Source organism: Bos javanicus, chromosome 16, assembly GCF_032452875.1.
Source record: "Bos javanicus breed banteng chromosome 16, ARS-OSU_banteng_1.0, whole genome shotgun sequence".
Lineage (NCBI taxonomy): Eukaryota > Metazoa > Chordata > Mammalia > Artiodactyla > Bovidae > Bos > Bos javanicus.
This window is the reverse complement of record NC_083883.1, coordinates 3,507,264-3,527,340: the sequence shown is the minus strand read 5'-3', so window position 1 is coordinate 3,527,340 and position 20,077 is coordinate 3,507,264. Positions and strand designations below refer to the sequence as shown.

The window sequence follows — 20,077 nt, the reverse complement described above, 5'->3', positions numbered from 1 at the left end:
GCAAGTCACCAGCCTCTTCACTCTGTGCAACAGAAAATACAGCTTACTTGGTTAATGTTATTAATAGATCTTCTCTATATCGAAATACAGAGCTGGAAGGGCTGAGAGGTGGCCTGGTAGTCTAGATATCTGCCTCTGGAAAATATTATATTAAATAAACAAAGCAAATTTGTGTTAGATCATTTAGGAGTGACCTCTCTCCAAATTCTTTTGCTCAGTAAGTGTGTGACTACACTGCAGAGGCCTCAGCGCTAGGAGACATCCCAGAGCTTACAGAAACACTTGTGAGGAGCCTCCTGCCTCCCAGGGGTCTTTCTTAAAGTGTAACTACAGATAAATTCCTCTTCATGAGCACTTTTTCTGCCTAAATTAAATGGCTTTGAAATCCACTGACTACTTAACTGTCTCTAAAGAATAAGAATATTCAAGTCTTTGATTTTAATCGTCTCTAAATCTGAGTGTCTATTTACGAATCTTCCCTGTTATGTGACTGAGAATCTTTCTGACATCACAGCTGTTTCCTAGCAACCTTGACCCAAGCGGATTATGAGCTCCTTCCGTGTTTCGTGGGGTGGAGGGACTAGACTGAGAGGCAGGGAGATTTAGGTATTCCCTCCCCCAGAATATATCTTTTGTTACCTTGGGAAGGAAGAGTGCCTAAAAGTGAGGAACTGTATTTAATATTGCCTATCTTGCTAAGTAAGCATTGATTCTAGAAGACCTCGTGGCCCTTGCCTTCATGAATTTTCATTTCTCTTTAAAATTCCTTACACATGAAGAGTGTTTCACACTTTACAAAGTGTTCTCATGTACAGTTTATCATACGATGCTCAAAGTGACCTTCCTGAAATAGGCAAGGAGTTGTTAATTTACAAAGGAGAAAACAAATTTAGGAAGAGGAAGTCACTTGCATCTTAGTCCAGAGTCCTTAATCCTTTTAATAGAAGGTTTAGGAGCATTTAAAGGTGATGATAGCTTAATTCAAATTAATCCTCTCTTTTTAGAGTTAGTACTTGATTTCTTATTTGGTCAGATTTAACGGGGGACTTTGGAACGTTTGAATTCAGATCCCCACAATTTGGGAAGGGTGAGGAACAGTAGAGCCTCAGTGGGCATTGAGGTTATTTGGAAATTCACTTCAGCTTCTGAAGCCTTTTCATCTGTCTTCCCAAGAGGCGGATTTAAATTCATTAAAAAGATGTGAAAAGAGTGAAGACTTTGGGAAGGTGGTCGTTAGCAAACAGACGGTAAAGCAGCAGTATTGTGCCTTTTGTCTGCCTGCGGCCTCACCTGTTAATAAGGACTAGACTTTAATTGTAGTTTTTTATTGACGATGCATGCATCATATCTTTTGACTTTGAAGGCTATCTTACGTCAAAGGAGTTGAGTTATGACGTGGTGGTGGATATAGCTGGAACACCTCAGGTATTGGCTGAGGGTAGTGAAATGCCTGCTAAGACATGAAGACTTCGGCCACTAGTTTCATCCCTGGGAGCCTGGTGTTGGCCTTCTGTCTACCTGTGGTGGCGACTTCACCTAAAACACTGGCCATCCCTGAGAAACTGCAGGAAGGTGTGGGCAAAGTTACTGTCAACGCCACAACCTGTACTGTCACCTGTGGCCTTGGCTTTAAGGAAGAGACTGTCTGTGAGGTGGGCCCCGATGGAGTGAGAAGGAAGTGTAAGTCTCAGCGCCTGGAGTGTCTGACCAACTGGCTCTGTGGGATGCTCCATTTCACCCTTCTCATAGGGAAGGAGTTTAAGCTGAGCTGTCTGAGTCCAGACATCCTGGAGATCGGGCAAGAAGCTTTCCGATTCACCTGGAGACTTGCTCGGGGAATCATCTCAACTGATGATGAAGTCTTCAAACCCTTCCGAGCCAGTTCCTACTTTATAAAGTTTCAGTCCATTCAAGAGTATGACTCTGGGACCTACCGGTGTGATGTGCAGCTGTTAAAAAACTTGAGACTTGTCAAGAGGCTCTATTTTGGGCTGAGGGTCCTTCCTCCTAATTTGGTGAACCTGAACTTCCATCAGTCCCTTACTGAGGATCAGAAGTTAGTGGACGAAGGCCTGGAAGTGAATTTGGACAACTATTCCAGGCCTCAGCACCCACCGTGGAAAAAGAAGGTGGCCATAGCTGTGGGAATAGGAGTTGCCAGTGGCGTGACTGGTGGTGTGCTGGTGAGCATCGTGCTGTGCGGCAGGCTGAGCGTGATCCACAGCAGTGCCAGCCTTGAGACGTTACAGGCCTTGCTGCCAAAGGGCGGGATGCTCAGGAAGCCAGACTAGGTTTTCAGGGGGGTGTTCTGGCTGGCTGCTTGTGGGCTGGCTAAGAGGGAGACTTCCGTTACCAAAGAACTGAGCGGAGTGTGTGGGACAGGCAGCACGATGGTAGCTGTGGGCAAGTCTCTTAACTGTGTCCTGGGTGGACCCCTTCCAGCTCTTCCCTGCCCACCAGGTACCCGGGAACCCCGACTGCAGGCATCTCCCTACTCCTGGGACGAGTTGTGTCTTCCACGTTTGCATTAATTTTCTGCACTTTACAGCTCGTATGCCTCCTACCGTGACCTCCCTTCTGAGCAGTATAATCATGTAGAAGGATATGACAGCTTTTCTAGTGAAAGCAGTTTTTTCCTCTTCATTAAAATAATTCACAATAACTATACGGAGACCTAACCTTTTCTGCTCTTTAGTGTAAAATTTCTTGTCAGTCGTTTAAATTGTCCGACCATAATCAGTCTGGTTTTGGGTTAAACTCACACCGGAGTTTTTAGAACAGACATTGAACGAACTGCTTTGTTCGCGACATAGCCCATTTGTGGCAGAGCCAAGGGTGATGACGGCTGCAGACTGGAGTGCGTAAGAGAGGGTCACTGAAGGCTAGTAAGTCATTGGCCACCCTCAGACCTCCCAGGCCAAGCCTCCGTGCTCAGGGCCAAATTGAAATCCTGGCGAAACATTGGATTTTTCTGCTTGTAGATTTCCCCTGAACGGTTTCTTGGCTTGCTCCCTGATCCTATCCTTCTAGCAACTTCAGTGTCCTGAAGCTTATGTTGCTGGAGAGGTCAGGTTGGTTTCTTAGAGCAGTCAGGGCCCCCCGAGGGAGGACTAGTACCTCCCTTCCTCAACAGGAAATCCAGTCTCAAGAGGTCATTCAGGCTGTGTCTGACGTAATTGGCTTGGCTTGTGGAACCCTCAGGGAAATGGCTCTTGGGCCACCAACTGAGCTGATTCTGTTTGAGAGAATTAGCATTTCTTCCCTTCCCTTTGCTGTCAGTACAGAAGAAGTAGCAGAAATAAGACTGGGACCAGTGGTTATCTTCTCTGTCCGTATGTCCGAGTCACCCAGATAAGCTTTTGAAAAATAAGATTCCTGAGTCCCAACCTGAGGATGCTAACTCAGTGTAAATTGTGACCAATGGATCTGTTATTTCTTCTGTTTTAAATAAAAACCTCAAGCCCATAAAACAGTTGAAAGTTTGCATGGCACCCATAGACGCTTTAACTGGATTCACCGATTGCAAACACTTTGCTCCAATTCTCTTCCTCTCTAAATACATACTGATTCTACATAAAACACTTGAAAGTGAGTCACGGACAGTGACCTTTCACCCTTAATCAGTTATGTCTCTCAATAAGGACATTCATCTAACTACAGCGACTGTATCACACGAACAACTCCCTAATCTTATGTGTAGTTGATACCTCATTTCTCCCAACTTATAAACTCTTGGAGCTTTTAAAGTTTGATCCAGGGTCAAGTGAAGGTTCATGTATTACATTTGATTATTTCTCCTAAGTCTTATTTTACAACAGATCCCCTACATTTTTTTCATGACATTCATATTGCAGAGGTATTGGTCTTGTATACATGTCCCACAGTTAATTCCTCATGATTCGATTCCTGAGGAATGAATCTTAAACATTTCTGACAAGAGCCCGGCAAAAATGGTATGTACTTATCGCATGAGCTCGGGAGGCCCAGTGTCGGGGTGACCGCTGTTGACTGTGAGCGTGATCGTTCGGTTAAGGCGGTGACTGCCAGATCTCTGCAGCGGTGTACCTGTATATGTTTTCCTTTTGTAATCTGTGGGGTGACGCCTTGTGATTATCTGGGTTCTAAAAAACATTCACAGGTGTTTTGGAATCCATGATCTTTGCCTTATTACATGTTAGGGATTGAAAAATGATGGATTTTTTAATTTGTTTTTCTATCTATTGCACTGCATTTTTTCTCTTAAGCGCTGTTTTTATTCTTTTGAGATTTCAGTGGATTCTCCTTTTTATTCAGTGAATTAATATATAACCCATTACTGTTGTCATATTTTTGATGTTCAAATTATTCCCACTTTTGGCCAGGAGTCCCTTCAAGCCAGCTCTTTTGTCCTTTTGGTGTGCCCCATTTGACTTTGAGCATGTCCTTGCAACAGCCAGATGCCTCAGAGGCACTCTAAACCTGAATTTCCAAGGGGCTCTGGTTCCTTTTAGTGTGGGAAGCAGTGTTTAGAAACCACGGCGTGGGTGCCAGATGTGCTTATGGCCACCGGAAGGTCACTGCTTCTAGGCCGTTTGTGTGTCCTATGTACATATAAATCATGTGTTCAAAAGCATTTTTGTTTTTCAGTTTTCTAGGTAATTCTGGTATATAGCAAAGGTTGAGAACCACTGGCCTACACGAATGCATAGGGAGTCTTTAACTATTGCTCTTATTTTGAAAAGACCTTAAACTTTCCACACACCCTTTCTCCCATTCTATACCTCAGATGGGATGTTACTCAGAAGACCTGGGTTGGTCCTCTTTCTGTGTAACGGAGCAAGCTAACTCACCCTTCGCAGTCCTCATCCTTGAAGCACATGACTGTGAGGATCAGGTGAGATCCTGTGAGTCAAACTGCTCTAAGCTGTGAAGCTCAGACACGCACAGAGTTGGGGAATGTCACTAATGAAGCCCGTCACCTCAGTCCTGGACACTTTGCTGAAGCATTCAGGAGAGAGCTTGCTCTGCTTTGAAAGAGGACCGTAAAACATAAATATTACATTGATGAGGAGGGTTGAGGGGTGCAGTGCGTTCCCATTTTACAGATGGAAAGACAGACCTAAGAAGAGCTAAATAACTTCTCCAGCTTTCTATTGTAAGCCAGTAGTCAAACATGAGATGGAATATCTTACAGCTCTAGCTTTAGAGCATTCTGCATTAGTTTGAGGATGTGAGGGTACTGAATTGGGAAGAGAACAAAACCCAATTAAATGCATTAGTGCAGCCTCAAACCCAACTTAGTTCTTTGAATTCTGTGCATGTGGTCTGTCTCTAAAGGATCAAGGAGATGCTGCCTGACTCAGATTTGGGCTCCGGAGTGGCCAGTGCTTCCAGCATCCCTTTGGGTGCAAAGTAGCAGGAATGAAGCTGTGTGGCCCTTTGGGGGCTCACTGTCAGCCTCGGCTTCCCTGTGCCCGGCAGGCCAGGGGCAGGCCTCCGCTCACCTTGTTTTCCCTGATGGAAGCTGTCAGGCGCAATCAGCACAGGGCCCTACCTGCTTCGCGCTGAAAGAGTGAACACTTACACAGCCACCTGCGTGTGTCCTGCGTCTGAAGTGTAATAGTTGTTGTGGAGAATGCTGAATGCAGAATAGTGTTGTAGTTGGAAAATGTTGGCTAGAAATTCAAATCCTTTAGGCTGCTGCGAGCCAAGGCTGGAGGCACCCACTTCCCAGAAGGGGGTCACTCTGTCTCTGCAGGGAGACGACTTTGGTACTGTTGAGTTGATACAGGTATCTCCCGCTTTTTGAAAGGTCACTTTCCACCACTTTGGAGTTATGAGAAACCTACATTAGTACCTGTTCTCACTAACTGAAAGATATCTGAAGAGGGTTTTCCCTTAAAAAAAAAAAAAAAAGTAATTGCTTTGCTTTACACCATTTCAGCTTAAGAGTTCATAGGAACACTTGATGTTTGAGCAGCAGGAGAGGTTGTACCTCACATGCCTTAAAAAGCAGGGGAGCGGAGAACAGCATCGTTACACGAACACGGTTTCCTGCCCGCCTGGCAGGGAGAGCCAGCCTGACGGGGAGCTCTGCTCTGCTCTGTGGAGCCTGTCTTAAGGCTGCTTGGCCTGATTTTTCTCCCCTCGCAGCACGGGGTGCAGCCGCATGCACCACGGGCCGCCTCCTTAGAGCTGGCTATGCGGAAGGTTGCCTGGCGTTAGAGAACACGACAAGGAGATACGCTTTAGTCTGAGGATAAAAACGCCCACGGCTGGTGGCAGCTGCCTCACCAGGTTGAGAAACCATCTTTATTTAAGAACTGCCCGCTACCAGAGTCAATAAATAACTACCATTACAAGAAGTGTGAGAGAGGCAGGTAATGACAGATCAGTGGGAGCGGGTCCATTTTAACAAAAGCCGAGTTGACTGGTCCGATGAAGCCCCAGCCCTTGCCCGTGCAAGCTTTTCTAAGCTGTGCAGACCCCGGAGGGGGTGTGTCGGTGGGAGTCGGGGGCTCAGAGCACGGTGGACCCCATCTGAAGGCATGAGGCTTCCTAGGACTGGGGGAAGCTATCTGACCCATCTCTTCTCCCTCTTCATTTTCCTTTATTGTCCTGCCTTCCCAAAGCCTATACATACAGCTGGCTCCCGGGCACCTCTTTCTGTGGAGCTCTCCGTGAAGCTCCTTAAGTGCCCATCTTACCCCTTGTGCCACTCCAGGGGCCTCTCCGGCCACCTCGCTTGTCTCCAGGATGAAGCCTGGTCTGACCTGAGCCAGGGAAAGAGGGCGCCAACCCTGTGCTGCAGACCCAGGCGTGAGCACCCTGCTGCCCTTCCATAGAGAGGAGCCAGCAGGCAGTCACACTCTGAGACCAGGATGAGCAGAGTCCTCCAGCGGGAAAGACGCGAGGGGGTGAGGCACTCTGGAGTCAGCCCGGGCTCTTGCCCAGAGTAGACCAGACCACTCCCAGGACTGCCAAGAGGCAGTGGCGTGCGCTGGGCAGAGAATGCCTGGGGTGCGCCTCCCCCACAAATGACTGCAGTCACTCCCCTGCAGTGCAGGGGCCCCCGCACTGATTCTGATTCCAAGAATGCCAGTCCTGAGGGACACTTAGAGCGTCCCCTCCAGTCATCACCTCACCTAGACCCCAAGACACAGCCGTCAGAATTCCTCAGAGCCCCCTAGGAAAGGTCTTGCAGACGTCTTCTCTGGCGTCTGTTGTCATTTTATCGAAAAGAGCCCCTGGTCCACAGCCCTCCTGTTCTCTGGCACCGCCTGTGCCATCTGAGGCCCAGCGGGGTACTGACACTGCTGGGCCCTGAGGCTGCGTCTGGAGAGAGCGCTCCCGGCTGAGGCGCACGTCGGGGCTGTGCGGCAAACAGCACGGCGGGGCCAGGACCAGGGCAGGGGCCCCAGGCCGAGCCCGGCGTGTGCAGAGCAGAGGTTCTCCCAGGCCGTGAGGCACGCTCTGCCCTCAGTCCTCAGGCACTCACTGGCCACTGAGCTGCAGAGGGAAGCGCTGGCTTGTGGCTGTTCCCCCTTGGTTGCCGGCCCGGGGCTCGGCATGACCACGGCAGGAGGGAGCCTCGGCCCATCCAAGCAGAGGTGGTGGCAGGCCGGCCTCGGGCAGGGAGGGACTCAGAAGTTCCTTATCTCGCCTTCCGCCTCCACGCAAGCTCCTGTGCAGCCACCGCCCCAAGAGGCTGTTCTGTTTTACACGCCTGCGTGCCCTCAGGTCACCTGTCTCATTCGGTCTGAATCAGCTCTCAGCCTGAAGTCTCAGCCTGCAGGAACATCTGTTTTTGTCTAGTTCTGAGTCCTCCCTACACAGGGCTCAGGTGTTCCTGAGGCTGAGTTTTCCTAGTTACTAATAAAAAATCCTTCCTGGGTTTCCAAGAGGGTTGGTCTGCCCCCCTCAGAACTAAGACTCTTGGTTGTGTCTCTGGCTTCAAGCAAGCCTAGGGCCGTGGCTGCAGCCACACAGGTCCTGCGCCAAAGCAGCTCAGCCCTCTTGGCCGGCATCTGGACACCTGTCCTGCTTCTGCCGCAGCTAAGGCAACGAAGAAAGAACGAGACCTTGGAAAGAGGTTTCCTCCTTTCAGATTCCCCTTTCCAAGAGCAGGGTACAGGCCACCTCACAGCGATGCAGGACCAGGCTGGGCGCTAGGCGGGTTTGGGTCTCTGCAGTGGCAGAGCGGTCACGGAGCTGAGCCCCCAGCACCGCATGGGGATGAAGGACAGGGGCAGGTGAGGAGGGTTTGATCGGATGGCCCAGGGGGGCATTCCCCCGGGCCAGGGACAGGGCGGTGGGTACTGTGGTGGCACAGAGAAGGCATGTGAGCTTACATTGTTAAAAAACTGTAGTGGGTAAACATCAACATAAACCTGCCCAGTACAATAGAGCAGGACTTAAAAATTTTAAAAACCATAACAAAATAGAGCTCTGACTGTAAACTACAGAAACCAGGCTCAGGGGGCCCGTCCCCCGCACGATGCCTGTCCTGCTGCTCCCGTACTTGAAGGGCCACCTGTCACAACATAGGCTTGGGAATCTCCTGGTTATGCCTCCACTGCTGCCTGGATTTGGGGAATCCCTGTCCTTGCTTTGGCCTCTCTTCTTGAAGCAAGGGTAAGTAAGGGGCGCAGGGGGCTCCAAGCTAGCACTGCGTGTTGAGGGCCCAGCAGAAGCCAGCTCAGGAGGCAAAGGAAGACGGGACCTCTGGCACTCTGCACATACCGTGGGCGGAAGCCAGCCCTGCCGATCACCCCACCGTCACCCACCGGAGCCTCCTGAGCAGGATCTTCACAGCCCCCTCTGCCCTTCTTGACCACCTTAACCAGGTCATGGCCGTTCAGCATGGCCCCCTTCCTCGGCAGACGATGGGCCTGGGACCGGTGGGAGAAGAGGGCCATTTGCGCCCCATCCCTGGCGGGCTATGTGACCGGAGGCAGGCCCTGCTCTTCCCAACCTCTGCTTCCTCCCGGTACAGCAGCGGCCTGGGCAAGCTGAGGGGCCTGGGCACACTGAGGTCTAAGCCTCTTCCAGCTCCGATGTGCCAGGACTGGCACCACAGCCCAAGAGCAGGCCAGGGGGCCCCATTTACTCGCCCCCTCGTCTTCAGGGGAAATGCAGAGCAGCACCCGAGGCCGCGTGGGGGCCCGGAGCGTTCCTGGGAGCGGGCAGGGCCGCATTTATCCTCTGGGCTTCTCAGAAGGTGCCTGGCTGCAGACACAGGATGCCTGCTCTCGTTCTGTGGGACGAAGCCGGTGGGTCACGACGGCTGTCCCACCTCCTGCCCAGACCCTGGCGGGACCGTGCAGGATGGGTCTTGGTGTGGTAGGGGACCTCCCCAAGACGAGCCCTTTAGTCACCAGCCACCTGTTGTGGCTTCTGTCACTCGGGGTGACAGGGTCGGGTTGGCAGTGTCGGCTAAGAGGGTGACGACACCTAAGGTGTGACTGCGCCTCAGGCCAAGTCTGGTGCAGCTTTCCAGCAGGAGGCCCAGCCTCTCAGCCCTTCAGAGCTCCCACCCAGCAGCTGGGAGCACGGCCACCCAGAGCTGTGGGGCTCAGGCTGCCGGGCTGACACCAGGACACTGGTTCTCAGCCGTCCAGGCGGGTGGCGGGGGCCTCCAGGGAGTCCTCAGGGACAATGTCAGGATCCAGCCGCGCTGCCCTGTCAGAGGAGAAGGAAGAGTCCCGGTCTTCAGGTTGGGACGCTCCTTAGACAGCGACGCTCCGGTTGACGCTTTGTCCCACTTCAGCCCGTTCCTGTCCAGTGTTCCCGGGCTTAGGATTCTGCCATCTGGGCCAGAGTCCATATGCGATCCCAGAGTGCCAACTCCGCTGATACACAGATACACGTTTAAGCCCCTTCTTCCTGCCTTCCATGCAGGCACCCTAGAGGGCCCAGGCCTAGGGTTCAGTATCATCATGGAAGTTACTGCCTGGTGCCTCTCGATTAAAAAAAAATCCTTGCATGGGTTCTATCCTGTGGCAGAATATGACATATCCTACCTCCTACGAAAAGGGCTCTGTAATACAGTCAGTGTTTGAAACCAGCCGTTCTCAGGCACAGCGCTGGGCCACCTTGGCATCGGGAAGGGACTGGGGCCAGCTGGCTGTCCATCAAGGTGGGTGCCCAGCTGTGGCGGGGAGGCAGGGCGCCAAGATCAGAGCTGCAGGTAGCCTAAGAGGATCAGCGCTGCCACGGAGTGGGTGAGGGCAGCGTCTGGATGTGGGGCTGGACAGACCGCAGAGTTCTCCACCATCATGCTGGTGCCTGAAACCAATAGGCGGATGGGCTGGAGGGGCTCATCCCTGCCCCGCCCCCAGGACAGAGTCCAGACCTTCCCTAAGGAGACTCACAGAGCACTGCTTCAGGACGGGGAGGCGCTCTGAGCCCTTCTCGGGCAGGGTTTTGGAGGACCTTTGCTCTTATTCCCTCGCAAGGGGCGTACTCAGCCCTCAGGGATGTTTGGGGAGGAGGGAGGAGGCAAGGGTGGGTCCAGGGCTACTCTGAACGAGGTTCCCGACGCCACCTTTTGTCTCCCTGGGGACTGGCTTGGGCTGGGATGATCCCTGCATCTGGATGGACCCTGATCTTCCTGGGGGAGCCGGGGGATACAGCACCTCCGTTCCGCACGATGTGAACCTCTGCCGGGACCCCGTCGCCTCCTGGCCCTGTGGTCCGAATCTGCACCAGGGCGTGGCCGATGTCCTCGGGAACTGTGATTTCTATCCAGTTCTTGCTGGTGAGGTGCAGCGTGGGAGTCGGGTGTAGGTCGTTCTGGTACAGCATCTGTGGGAAGGGGTTGGCCAGCGGGGTTTCCCGACAGCACGGCTGATCCTTCCCTTCCCTGGCCCCAGAACGGGAGGAGCCCACGTGGCTCTGTGACCTTGAGGTCCTGCCCCCTCACCCCTCCCGTTGCCCGTTGACCAGGACCAGCCTCTTGAATAAGCTCCTCCCTGGAGCCACTTTCCTGTTCCCAGCAGCTGAACTGATCTTGTAGGCTCCTCAGACCAGAAGAGCCCCAAACATCACCCAGTCTGGCACCGCCCTCGTGAACCCTGCGTTTCCGCAGTCACACCTCTTTCCTCCGTGCAGTCTCTACTGCACGCTCCCCGGAGAATCCCTCCCGTAGTCATGCCTCTCACGGTCCCAGACGCTCTGCTTACATCTGACTCAGACATAGGAACTGAAGCTCCTTTTGTTTACGGGGCACACAGATGCGCCGTCCCTCAGCGTTCAGTGCCTGCTCACCCCTCCTTACCTTGTAGCCGGTGACTGCAGACTCATTACCCAGCGGGACTACAGGGTCCCACTTGATACTCAGGCTGGAGCTCGAGAAAGTCCAGGAGATGTTGCCAGGGGGTCGCCGTGGAGCTGCCAGAGCGAGGAGAGAGTCAGGAGGAGTCTTCCTGATGTTTCCCCACCACGCGCCCCCTTGCTTTCAGCCGGCCACTTCTAGATAATCTGCCCGTCACATCTGTGCCCAGAACGTTCTGTTACCGCTGCCTGAGAAACAAACTCCAACAGAGACTGCACAAGAGTGGCGCCGCGGAGGCTGTGAGCCCCGCTCCCTTCTTACCGTTAGACGAGCGGCCTTGGGGGCTGGAGCCCTGTCAGTCCAGGAAGGTGATCCAAGAGCCCCCCGCCCCTCCCGCACCCAGGCTGCCAGACTCACGCGGCTTCATGGTCGTGGCGTTGGCAGAGGGGCTGGCAGGCCCGGTGCCGGCCCGGTTGTAGGCCCGCACGGTCACGTGGTACTTGGTGCTGGCGTGCAGGCCCGTGACCAGGGCGCTGGTGTCCAGCCCTGCCGTCCTCACTCGCTCAGCGGCCGCTGCTTTGGCGCCGGCCTTCCAGTAGCGGATCTGAAGGGAGCGGGCGTAGCCGGGGGTCAGTGGACACGCCCCGGGTCTCAGCGCTGTGCCGCCCCGGCTCTGCCTGGCCCCTCCATCTCAGGCTCGGAGCCTAGACACTCGACCATGAGGCCCACGAAAGAGACAAGCCGGTGTGATTTGCTGCTCCCTTCCTGATCCCCAGTGGAGGGCCAGTCCAAGGAGAGAGCTTAGTACCTGGGCTGGATGCGGGAGCAGATGGGTGGGTACATACTCCACTGAGAGATGGCCTGCCGAAACCCAGCCCCAATCAATGAACTCGGGAGTCCTGTGGGGACTCTTCAAGGCCACGGAACGCATATTTGCAAAGCAGTACCCCAGCCCCCACGCCAGCAAGCTTATGATGGCTCCCCAGTAAATGCAAACCCATCGGCATAGTCCTCATGACATCAAGACCTTCTAGATATTCTTCCGAATCAGGGCAGGGTTTGAAGCTCTCTCCCCAGTGGTCTCACCGAGCGTATTTGCTGAAGCCCAGAGCCGACTCTACTGGGTTAGGATTTACAGCATCACTAGTATGATGGTTCCCCCTCAGACAACAACATTTTCTGCTGGTCCTTCTTTCCCTTCCTCTTGCTCCGTCTCACTCTCCATGAACCCCCACATGGACCCCAGTGGGCTCAAGGCTTGGGTCAGAAACCGCTAGGCCAGAGTTCCTCCGGAACAGGATGATCGGCTGGTACACAGAGGAGGCTGTACTGTTCTCTGCCACCATGAGCATGCCCAGGACAGCTGGGCTCTGGCATGGCAGGCCATGCCCCTTCTGGATCTCCTCCTCCGGGCTCCCACAGTGTCCAGGTGGCCAGCCGGGCAGTAACGTCAAGGCTGTCCACAGGCACCAGCCAGAGGGCTGAGCTGAGGCTGCGAACGCGGTGCTGCAGAGACTGCATGTGGTGTGCCCGGTGAGGGCAGCAGAGCTTCTGGGAGGAAGACTGCTGAACTGCGAGGTGGCCCTGCGCCTGATCCCAAGCTCCCTTCCTCTCCCAGTCCCTGCCGGCACTCACCTCGTACCCCAGGAGAATACCGTTCATGTCTTGCTGCACGGGTTCCCAGCTCACGTTCATCTCCGAGGAAGAGACCGCTTTGGCCCAGACCTTGGGAGGGGCTACCCTGGGCTCTAGAGACCAACACGGAATGGGTGTGGATTCCCAGGGCCTCCCTGTGTCCTGCAGAGCGGCCGCCAACTGGGACTGCCCTTGCGCAGGATTTTAAAAAGACCGAGGTGTAGGGTAGGGGCCTGGTGGGGGTTCCCAGAGCACCCCCCACCCCCGGGGGCCCACTTCTCTCCCAGAGGGCCTTCCTCCTACAGGCCTGAGCGGGGCGGAGGCTGCCAGGGCTGGAAAGGCAGCCAGGGGTCTCCCCTGCCCCGCCTGTGGAGCCCAGCCGGGGTGAGGGGTCCCTCCCCCACCCTACACCCCGCAGACAAGCCGCAGGGGTGGGGGCGCCTGGTGGCCCCGGCGGCCCACCTTCCTCGGCCGAGTACACGACGGCCACAAGGCTCTCGGGCCCGTCCCCGCGGCGGTTGTAGCTGCGGATCTTGACTTCAAAGGGCGTGTAGGGCCGGATGCTGTCGTTGCTGTAGACGAAGTACTGGGCGTCGGCGCCAGGCACCCTCGCGGTCTGCCAGCTGGTGCCGCCCTGCCTGCGGAAGGACACCAGGTAGCCGAAGCCGCCTCCGTGCTGGTACTCCCGGGACATGGGCTGCGGGCGAGAGAGCGCGTGGGCGAGGGGCGGCGGCCGCCTGCCCTGCCCGTTCTCCGCCCCCGGCTTCCCCGGGACTGGGTGCCCCCGGACTGCGGCTTCCCCCTGCAAGGGGGCACGGCCCCGCGTTCGCTCCGGAGTCAGGACCCCGCAGTGGCCCTGTCGGGCCCTCTCTGCACGCTGCGCCCCTCCGGAGATGAGTCCCAGGGGCGGGGTGGGCCGCAGGTCGGGGAGAACCGCCCTCCCAGAGCAGCGCAGGCATGTTCCTGCCTCTGTCCTCGCTGCTTACCGTCCAGGTCACGGTGAGCTCTCCCGGCGCTCCACCACCTCCGCTGAGACCCGACGGGGCTACCGAGGGGGCTGTCAGGGCCAAGGGACAGACAGTTAGTGGAGACGGGCCTGCGGCTGCGCTGAGAAGCATCGCAGGGTCAGGATTCGTTCCAGTGGGCCCTGGCTACACGCCCACAGAATGGACCACCTGGAAGGAATGGACAAACTCTTAGAAATGTGTAGTCTCCCGAGACCAAACCAGAACCAGGAAGAAAAAGGAAATAGGAACAGACCAATTACCAGTACTGACATGGAATCAGTAATTTGAAACTCCCAAGAAACAGACGTCCAGGATCAGATGGCTTCACAGGTAAATTCTACCAAACAATTAGAGTTTACATCTGTTCTTCTGAAACTATTCCAATGAGCCCTGGTTTTGTCTGCCGGGTCCCTCTGGATGTGGGCTCAGGAGTCAGGTAGATCTGAGATCAAATTGCACCCCTGCCACTTACTAGCTGTGTTTCTCTGGACAAGTTATTTAACCTCTCCGAGCCTCTGATTCCCCTCTCCATAAGATAAGGATAATAACGTTTCTCTCAAAGGCTGTAAGAAAAACAGAGTTAAACAAGACAGTGGCTGGCATATACATAGAGCATACACTCTTTAAATGAGCGTTAGCCTCATTCCTCTAGTTGGTGTAAACTCAATAACAACAGACCAACTCCAGTTTTCTTTAAGGGGAATAAATAATCCAGAAGTGCAGTTAATCCAAAAAACATTTCTTCTGGGTTACAGGGTGTTTTTTGGTGTGTGTGTGTGGCAGATTTAATTTCCTAATTTTCTCTAGTATTCAAAAAGGCTGCTATTAAAACAATATATTTAATTAGATTGTGAAGCTTGGCAGGGAGTAACTTGGCTGAAGGTCAAAATGTTTCTGCAGATGACACAGCAAATGGAGACTTATCACTTGGTTCTGATGAGAGTTGAGGGCCTTCTCATTTGCAAAGGGTACTTAAACACCTATTACCCTTTTCGGAGTGGAAAGGTTGAGGCCCAGAGCAGTTAAGTGACTTGCTTAAAGTCACACAGCTAATAAATGTCACAGTGTGAATTTGAACTCAGGTCTTCTGATTGGAAAGCTCACCATCTCTCTTCTGCATCATGGCTTTGTGCTCAACTCCTGGATACTACGGTGGAGGAGACCACTTCTCAACCTTTGACTCTCCAAGTTCAGTCAAAGAAAATGCTCCTTCTGGAATTCTTACTCAGGAGAAGTACCAGTTAAAAATGTTGACTGATTCCATAAGGAGCCTGGAGAGTCAGCCTGGGGTACATAGGAAACCATGTTTCAGGGACACAAAAAGGCAGACCTTTGTCCCACAGCCGGTGGGGCGGCCCTGGGTGGGTGGGGAAGGGGAGGCAGGTCCCAACTCCGCGCTGCTGGCCTTGAGAGCCCAGGGCTGTGGTCCTGGGCTTCACCTTCACCTCTTCCTTCCCCACCTGCCTGTAAGGGAGGGGTGTGGGCAGGTTGTCCATCCCTTCAGCTGCCAAAGAAACCATCTAAAGAAGGACTTAGAGACGCTGGCTGCTCACCTAGTGCCCCGCACAGCACACACGTTCCTCACTACCTGATTCCTGCAGCTCGTGTCTGTCCAAGGAAGAGAGCTGCCCATTACCCCATGGTCCTGGGTTCGAGTCCCTGTTCTGACAGTGTGACCCTTCCTTCCTTCAGCTTTGGTTTTTCCATTTTTTAAAAAAAATTAAACTTTTAGGAGCTCCCGTGGCGGTCCAGTGGCTAAGACTCTTGACCTCTCAATGCTGGGGTCCTGGGTTTGATGCCCGGTTGGGAAAGTAGATCCCACATCCCACAACTAAGACACTGTGCAGCCAAATAAATATTTTTTAAAAATAAAATAAAAATTAAACTTTTAGATAATTGTAGATTCACATGCAATGGTAAGGTTGGCCTGTTTCTTTGGGTTAACAGTTTGGACTGGAGGGCTTCCAGCCCCGACTACCTGTGGACCAAGGCACAGTGCGTTGTGCAGCGTAGCCGCCTTGCCCTGACTTAGGTTCCTTCCGCATTTGTTCTGTTAGAGTCCGAAGTCTGGTGAGCAGGTTGAGCTCCATGTAACTGCTGTTGGCTTGGAGCACCCTTTAAGGAGAGCTGGTGTCTGTGCCCTGACACTACTTCTCACCCAGGGCTCTGACCTGCTTCCTTGGTCTGGATTTTGCTGGAGGGTCCACTGGGCTCCCCAGTGCCCAGGATGTTGCTGGCTAAGACCCGGAACTCGTAGTCCATCCAGGGTGTAAGGCCCAGCACCTGGGCAGTCTCGGCGTTCCCCTCGATGTTGGTGGGATCTGCAAGGCACAGGGAGTCAGTGTCTCACGGGTCTGGATGCAAAGGGCAGGGACTGGGTGCGCATCACGTGCTTATACCCAGCTCTCACACTGGTGCCTGCTGTTTACGAAAAGTCACTGCCTCTTCTATCAGTGACTGGGAAGCAGGAGGCAGACCTCCCCACCTTGGAACCTTTGTAAGATGTTGTGAGCACTCTGTACCCCAGGAATGCTTTCATCGCACCAGTAACGGTCCTGCCAGGGCTTCAAGGGTGCAGACTGAGCCTCCTCCTCCAACTCTCGCCCTGTTCTCCTGCTCCCTGTGTGGCCCTCTTCCCTAATGGCCTGGGAGCTCCTCCAGGCAGAGGGGCCTACACCTGTCCCCCTTGGAAGCTCCAGGCTCAGCCTTGGCCCCTAAACCCCACCCCCTCCAGCACTCCTGCATGCGTGCTGGTTGCTCAGTCATATTCAACTCTTTGCAACCCCATGGACCGTAGCCCACCAGGCTACTCTGTCCATGGGATTCTCTAGGCAAGAGTACTGGAGTGGGCTGTCATGACTTCCTTCGGGGGATCTTCCCAACCCAGGATCGAACCCAGATGTCCCACACTGCAGGTGGATTCTTTACCATCTGAACCACCAGGCTAACCAGTACTGACCTAGGTAGGACCTCACACTTACTAGTCCGAACCTGCTTCCACTTCCCTGAAGGCAGAGTGCGAGCTTGCAAGGTGTACTTGGCAATGGGGCTGTGGTTGTCAAAGCCACGGCTCCAGCTGAGCTGGACAGAGGTGTCGCTGATGTCTCTCACCACCACCCCTCCTGGGGCACCTGGCGGACCTACACCAAGACGTCAGAGCAAAGTGGGTCAGAATTGCAAAGCTTCCAATGGGAGCCAATCTCCTTCAGGCCTGCGTGGGCCGCTGCAGTACCAGGGGGGAGCAGCAGAGGGCGCAGCAAACACACGCTTGGTGGGAGGGCAAGGAACGGGCTGAGTGACGGGGGCTCTCCCGGAGGAAGGACGTGTCCCAGGCTGGAGGAGTCACAGAAGCGTGAACAGATTTCCCAGCATGAGCCTCTGACACTCCAGTGAAAGTGTCAGTCACTCAGTCGTGTCCGACTCTGCGAACTTATGGCCTCCTAATGCGCCCGCCAGGCTCCTCTGTCCATGGAATTCCCCAGGTAAGAATACTGGAGTGGATTGCCATCCCGTTCTCCAGCCTCAGGACATTTCTCCAGGCTTGGAATGTGTTTAGAAGTAGATTTTTATAATTTTGGCTTTGGAGGAAGGGTATTCTATTCATTCAGTACCTGCAAAGGCCTTCGGGATGAGTTCAGCTCAACAGACTTGTTAGACGCCCATCATAGTGGGGGTGGGGTGGGAACCCTGTACCTCCCTAGATGCACCGTCCACCACCGCCTGGCCTTACCTCGGACCAGCACCGTGGCCTCCTTAGACGCGCTGTCCACCACTGTCTGGGCCGTGCATGTGTACTTCCCGCCGTGGCGCAGCTGGGCATTCAGGATGGTCAGATCCCCAACCGTCTCCTTCTGCACACGAGGGACAGGGCGCGGGGGAGGTCAGAGGGCCCTCCTCTGCAGTGAGCCAGGGGACAGGAGGTGCGGCTCACGGTCCTCTGCTCCGATATGCCCACAGACCTCGTCACCTCGCTGTTCCTCTCTGCTTCATGGGAGGAATCAGCTGCTTTCTACTTGGTACCACTGGGGATTAAACAGCAGTTTTTTTTTTTTTTGTTCTTGTTGTTTTTAGAGAAGACAGTCAATGTTGGTTCAGGTTAATGATATCATCTGCCTTGGGGGAAAGGCAGCAGGATAGCAGTGGGAATTCATTCTTGCTGGATGCTGGGAATCCAGGCTTGCCCCTAACTTTTTCCTGCGTGCACAGACTTTGGGTGGAACCCAGGGAGCTGCCTGTCTAAGGGAGGGTGTTTATGGACCCAGGGATGGGCTTGCCAGCATTCCTGGGGGAAGGGGAAAGGCTTTGGGGTGGTGATGATTAAGGACATCTTGGGTCCCCTGTCTACCAAGGAGGGAGAAGCCCTGAGTTCTCTGGCCTCAGGCCTTACCACGCTGGCCCTTTGGTAATGACCCCCAGGCTTGTCAAAGTCAATGGGGAAGTCGTCCAGGGTCCAGACGAAGGTGAGGTCCATGGTGGGGTCGTGGGAGGCGTGGCACTGCAGGGTCAGGTTGTCACCTAAGTTGATGTCGGCGCTGGAGGGGGCTAGCGTGATTTTGGTTGCATCTGCCAAGACAAAGGGCCCCTGAGTGCAGCAGGAGGAGGCAGGCTGCGGTGGGGCAGCAGGCCAGGGAGAGAGAGTTTGCCTTGAACCCCAGAAAAAAGAGAACAGGCCGCGTGAGAACAGTACCCTGACCTGCCAGCAGCCCCCTGAATGTGTGGGAGGGATGGAGGCGCATATCGTGGATGGTGGTCCCCACTGAGACCAAACCCCGGGGTAGCCTCGAAATGGAACTGGTGAACACGTGTCCCCCATCCCGAAACCCCTCCCACCTCCCTCCCTCCCCATCCCATCACCCGAGGCTGATTCGAAAGCCACTACAATATTGTAAAGTAATTAGCCTCTAATTAAAATAAGTTAATTAAAAAAAAAAACGAAGCTGGGAGGAACACAGGAACGCGAGAGCCAGATGGTGGGGAGGGAGGGCGCCCTGCGGAGCCCGAGCCCCCGACCGCAGCCAAACCACAGCCCTCACCTCGCACAGACAGGGTGCCGGTGCTGTTGGCTTTCCCCATGAAGTTCTCAGCAAAGCAGGTGTATTTGCCTTCATCGGACCGACTGACGTTTCTTATGATCAAGGTGCCATCCGGAGTCACAGTCACTCTGCAGCAAGGATGGAGCACAGCTGGCTGACCCAGGAACACCCTGTGGTCCTGCAACGGGGGTGGGAATCCAAGGAGAGGGAGTGGAGCTGGAATCGCTGGGGGCGGAGGGGGCTGGGCTCGTACCTGCTGCTGTTGACCAAAATCTCAGTGCCTTTGCTCCAGAGCACCACGGCCTTGGGAGCGGCCCGGGGCTGACAGGGGATCACAACCTCTCCTCCTCGGGCTGCAGGGATCAGACGCCTTACAGGGTTCAGCCTGAAGTCGGGGGCAAGCGCTGGAAGAAGGGGAGAGCCCCGCAGTCACCCGGGGAGTCAAAAGAGTGCCCCTTTGCGCTTGATTAAGACGTCACCTGGCTACACGCTAAACATCTGATGGGCCCTCTACAGCCAATCCTTGAGTGACTCCCAGCAGCACCACTTGTAAAACAGCCAGGACCCAGCCCCTTCTCCTCACCCCCCACAACCTCAACTACCACCAAATCTCCGCTGGACTACCGAGAGCCCCTTATTTGGTCTTCCTGTTTTTGCATTTTCTTTCTACACTCTTCTCCACACAGCTGCCAGGAACATCTTTTTAAACACACAAGTCAGACACTTAGAATGAAGCCCAACACCTCCCAAGGGCTCACACAGCCATCTCCACTCTGATTGCATTTTGCTCCTTCCTGCACTCACTGTGCTCCAATCACCTGGGCCATTTTTCCTTTTTCTTTTCTGTCCCGTGAAGATGCCATGGTTTTTCCTGCCTCAGGACCTTTGCACTTACCATGGATTTTGCTTCAAAATGCCCAGATCTCACATGATTGATTCACATCCCAAATGTGACTTCCTTAGAGAGGTCTTCCCTGACCATTCCCTCTAACTGGCCCACCTTACCCCCACCATTCAGGGAAAAAGAAAACTTTATACTGTATTTTTTATGACTATCTGAAATTATCCTTTTAAATTATTTGATTTTCTGTTTATTTGTCCGTCTCCACTGGACTGTAAGATACTTGAAGGCAGAGACCTTATCTTTC

General features: G+C 54.0%; 2 protein-coding genes across 2 annotated transcripts in view; one reads left to right on the top strand and one right to left on the bottom strand.

Annotated features, from left to right (window-relative positions):
* Positions 1–54: 54 nt before the first annotated feature.
* TMEM81 (transmembrane protein 81) lies at positions 55–2,662 on the top strand. The gene has a single exon (XM_061381989.1). It carries the CDS (start codon positions 1,461–1,463, stop codon positions 2,289–2,291), a length of 831 nt encoding a protein of 276 aa, XP_061237973.1. The 5' UTR covers positions 55–1,460; the 3' UTR covers positions 2,292–2,662.
* Positions 2,663–6,272: 3,610 nt separating this feature from the next.
* The window catches only part of CNTN2 (contactin 2), a 33,516-nt gene continuing 19,711 nt past the window's right edge, over positions 6,273–20,077 (bottom strand). Inside the window, exons 11-23 of the mRNA XM_061381984.1 lie at positions 19,183–19,333; positions 18,930–19,057; positions 18,284–18,459; positions 17,627–17,747; positions 16,878–17,036; positions 16,068–16,217; positions 13,876–13,946; positions 13,352–13,586; positions 12,890–13,002; positions 11,672–11,858; positions 11,258–11,370; positions 10,617–10,785; positions 6,273–10,266 (exon numbers count right to left, since the gene is read on the bottom strand). Of these exons, the coding sequence (XP_061237968.1) occupies positions 10,157–10,266; positions 10,617–10,785; positions 11,258–11,370; positions 11,672–11,858; positions 12,890–13,002; positions 13,352–13,586; positions 13,876–13,946; positions 16,068–16,217; positions 16,878–17,036; positions 17,627–17,747; positions 18,284–18,459; positions 18,930–19,057; positions 19,183–19,333 (1,883 nt within the window). The 3' untranslated portion in view covers positions 6,273–10,156. The remainder of the gene's footprint in view (positions 10,267–10,616; positions 10,786–11,257; positions 11,371–11,671; positions 11,859–12,889; positions 13,003–13,351; positions 13,587–13,875; positions 13,947–16,067; positions 16,218–16,877; positions 17,037–17,626; positions 17,748–18,283; positions 18,460–18,929; positions 19,058–19,182; positions 19,334–20,077) is intronic.

Excerpts from the sequence above, each read along its gene's own strand:
- TMEM81 (XM_061381989.1), top strand. The coding sequence starts at position 1,461 with ATGAAGACTTCGGCCACTAGTTTCATCCCTGGGAGCCTGGTGTTGGCC.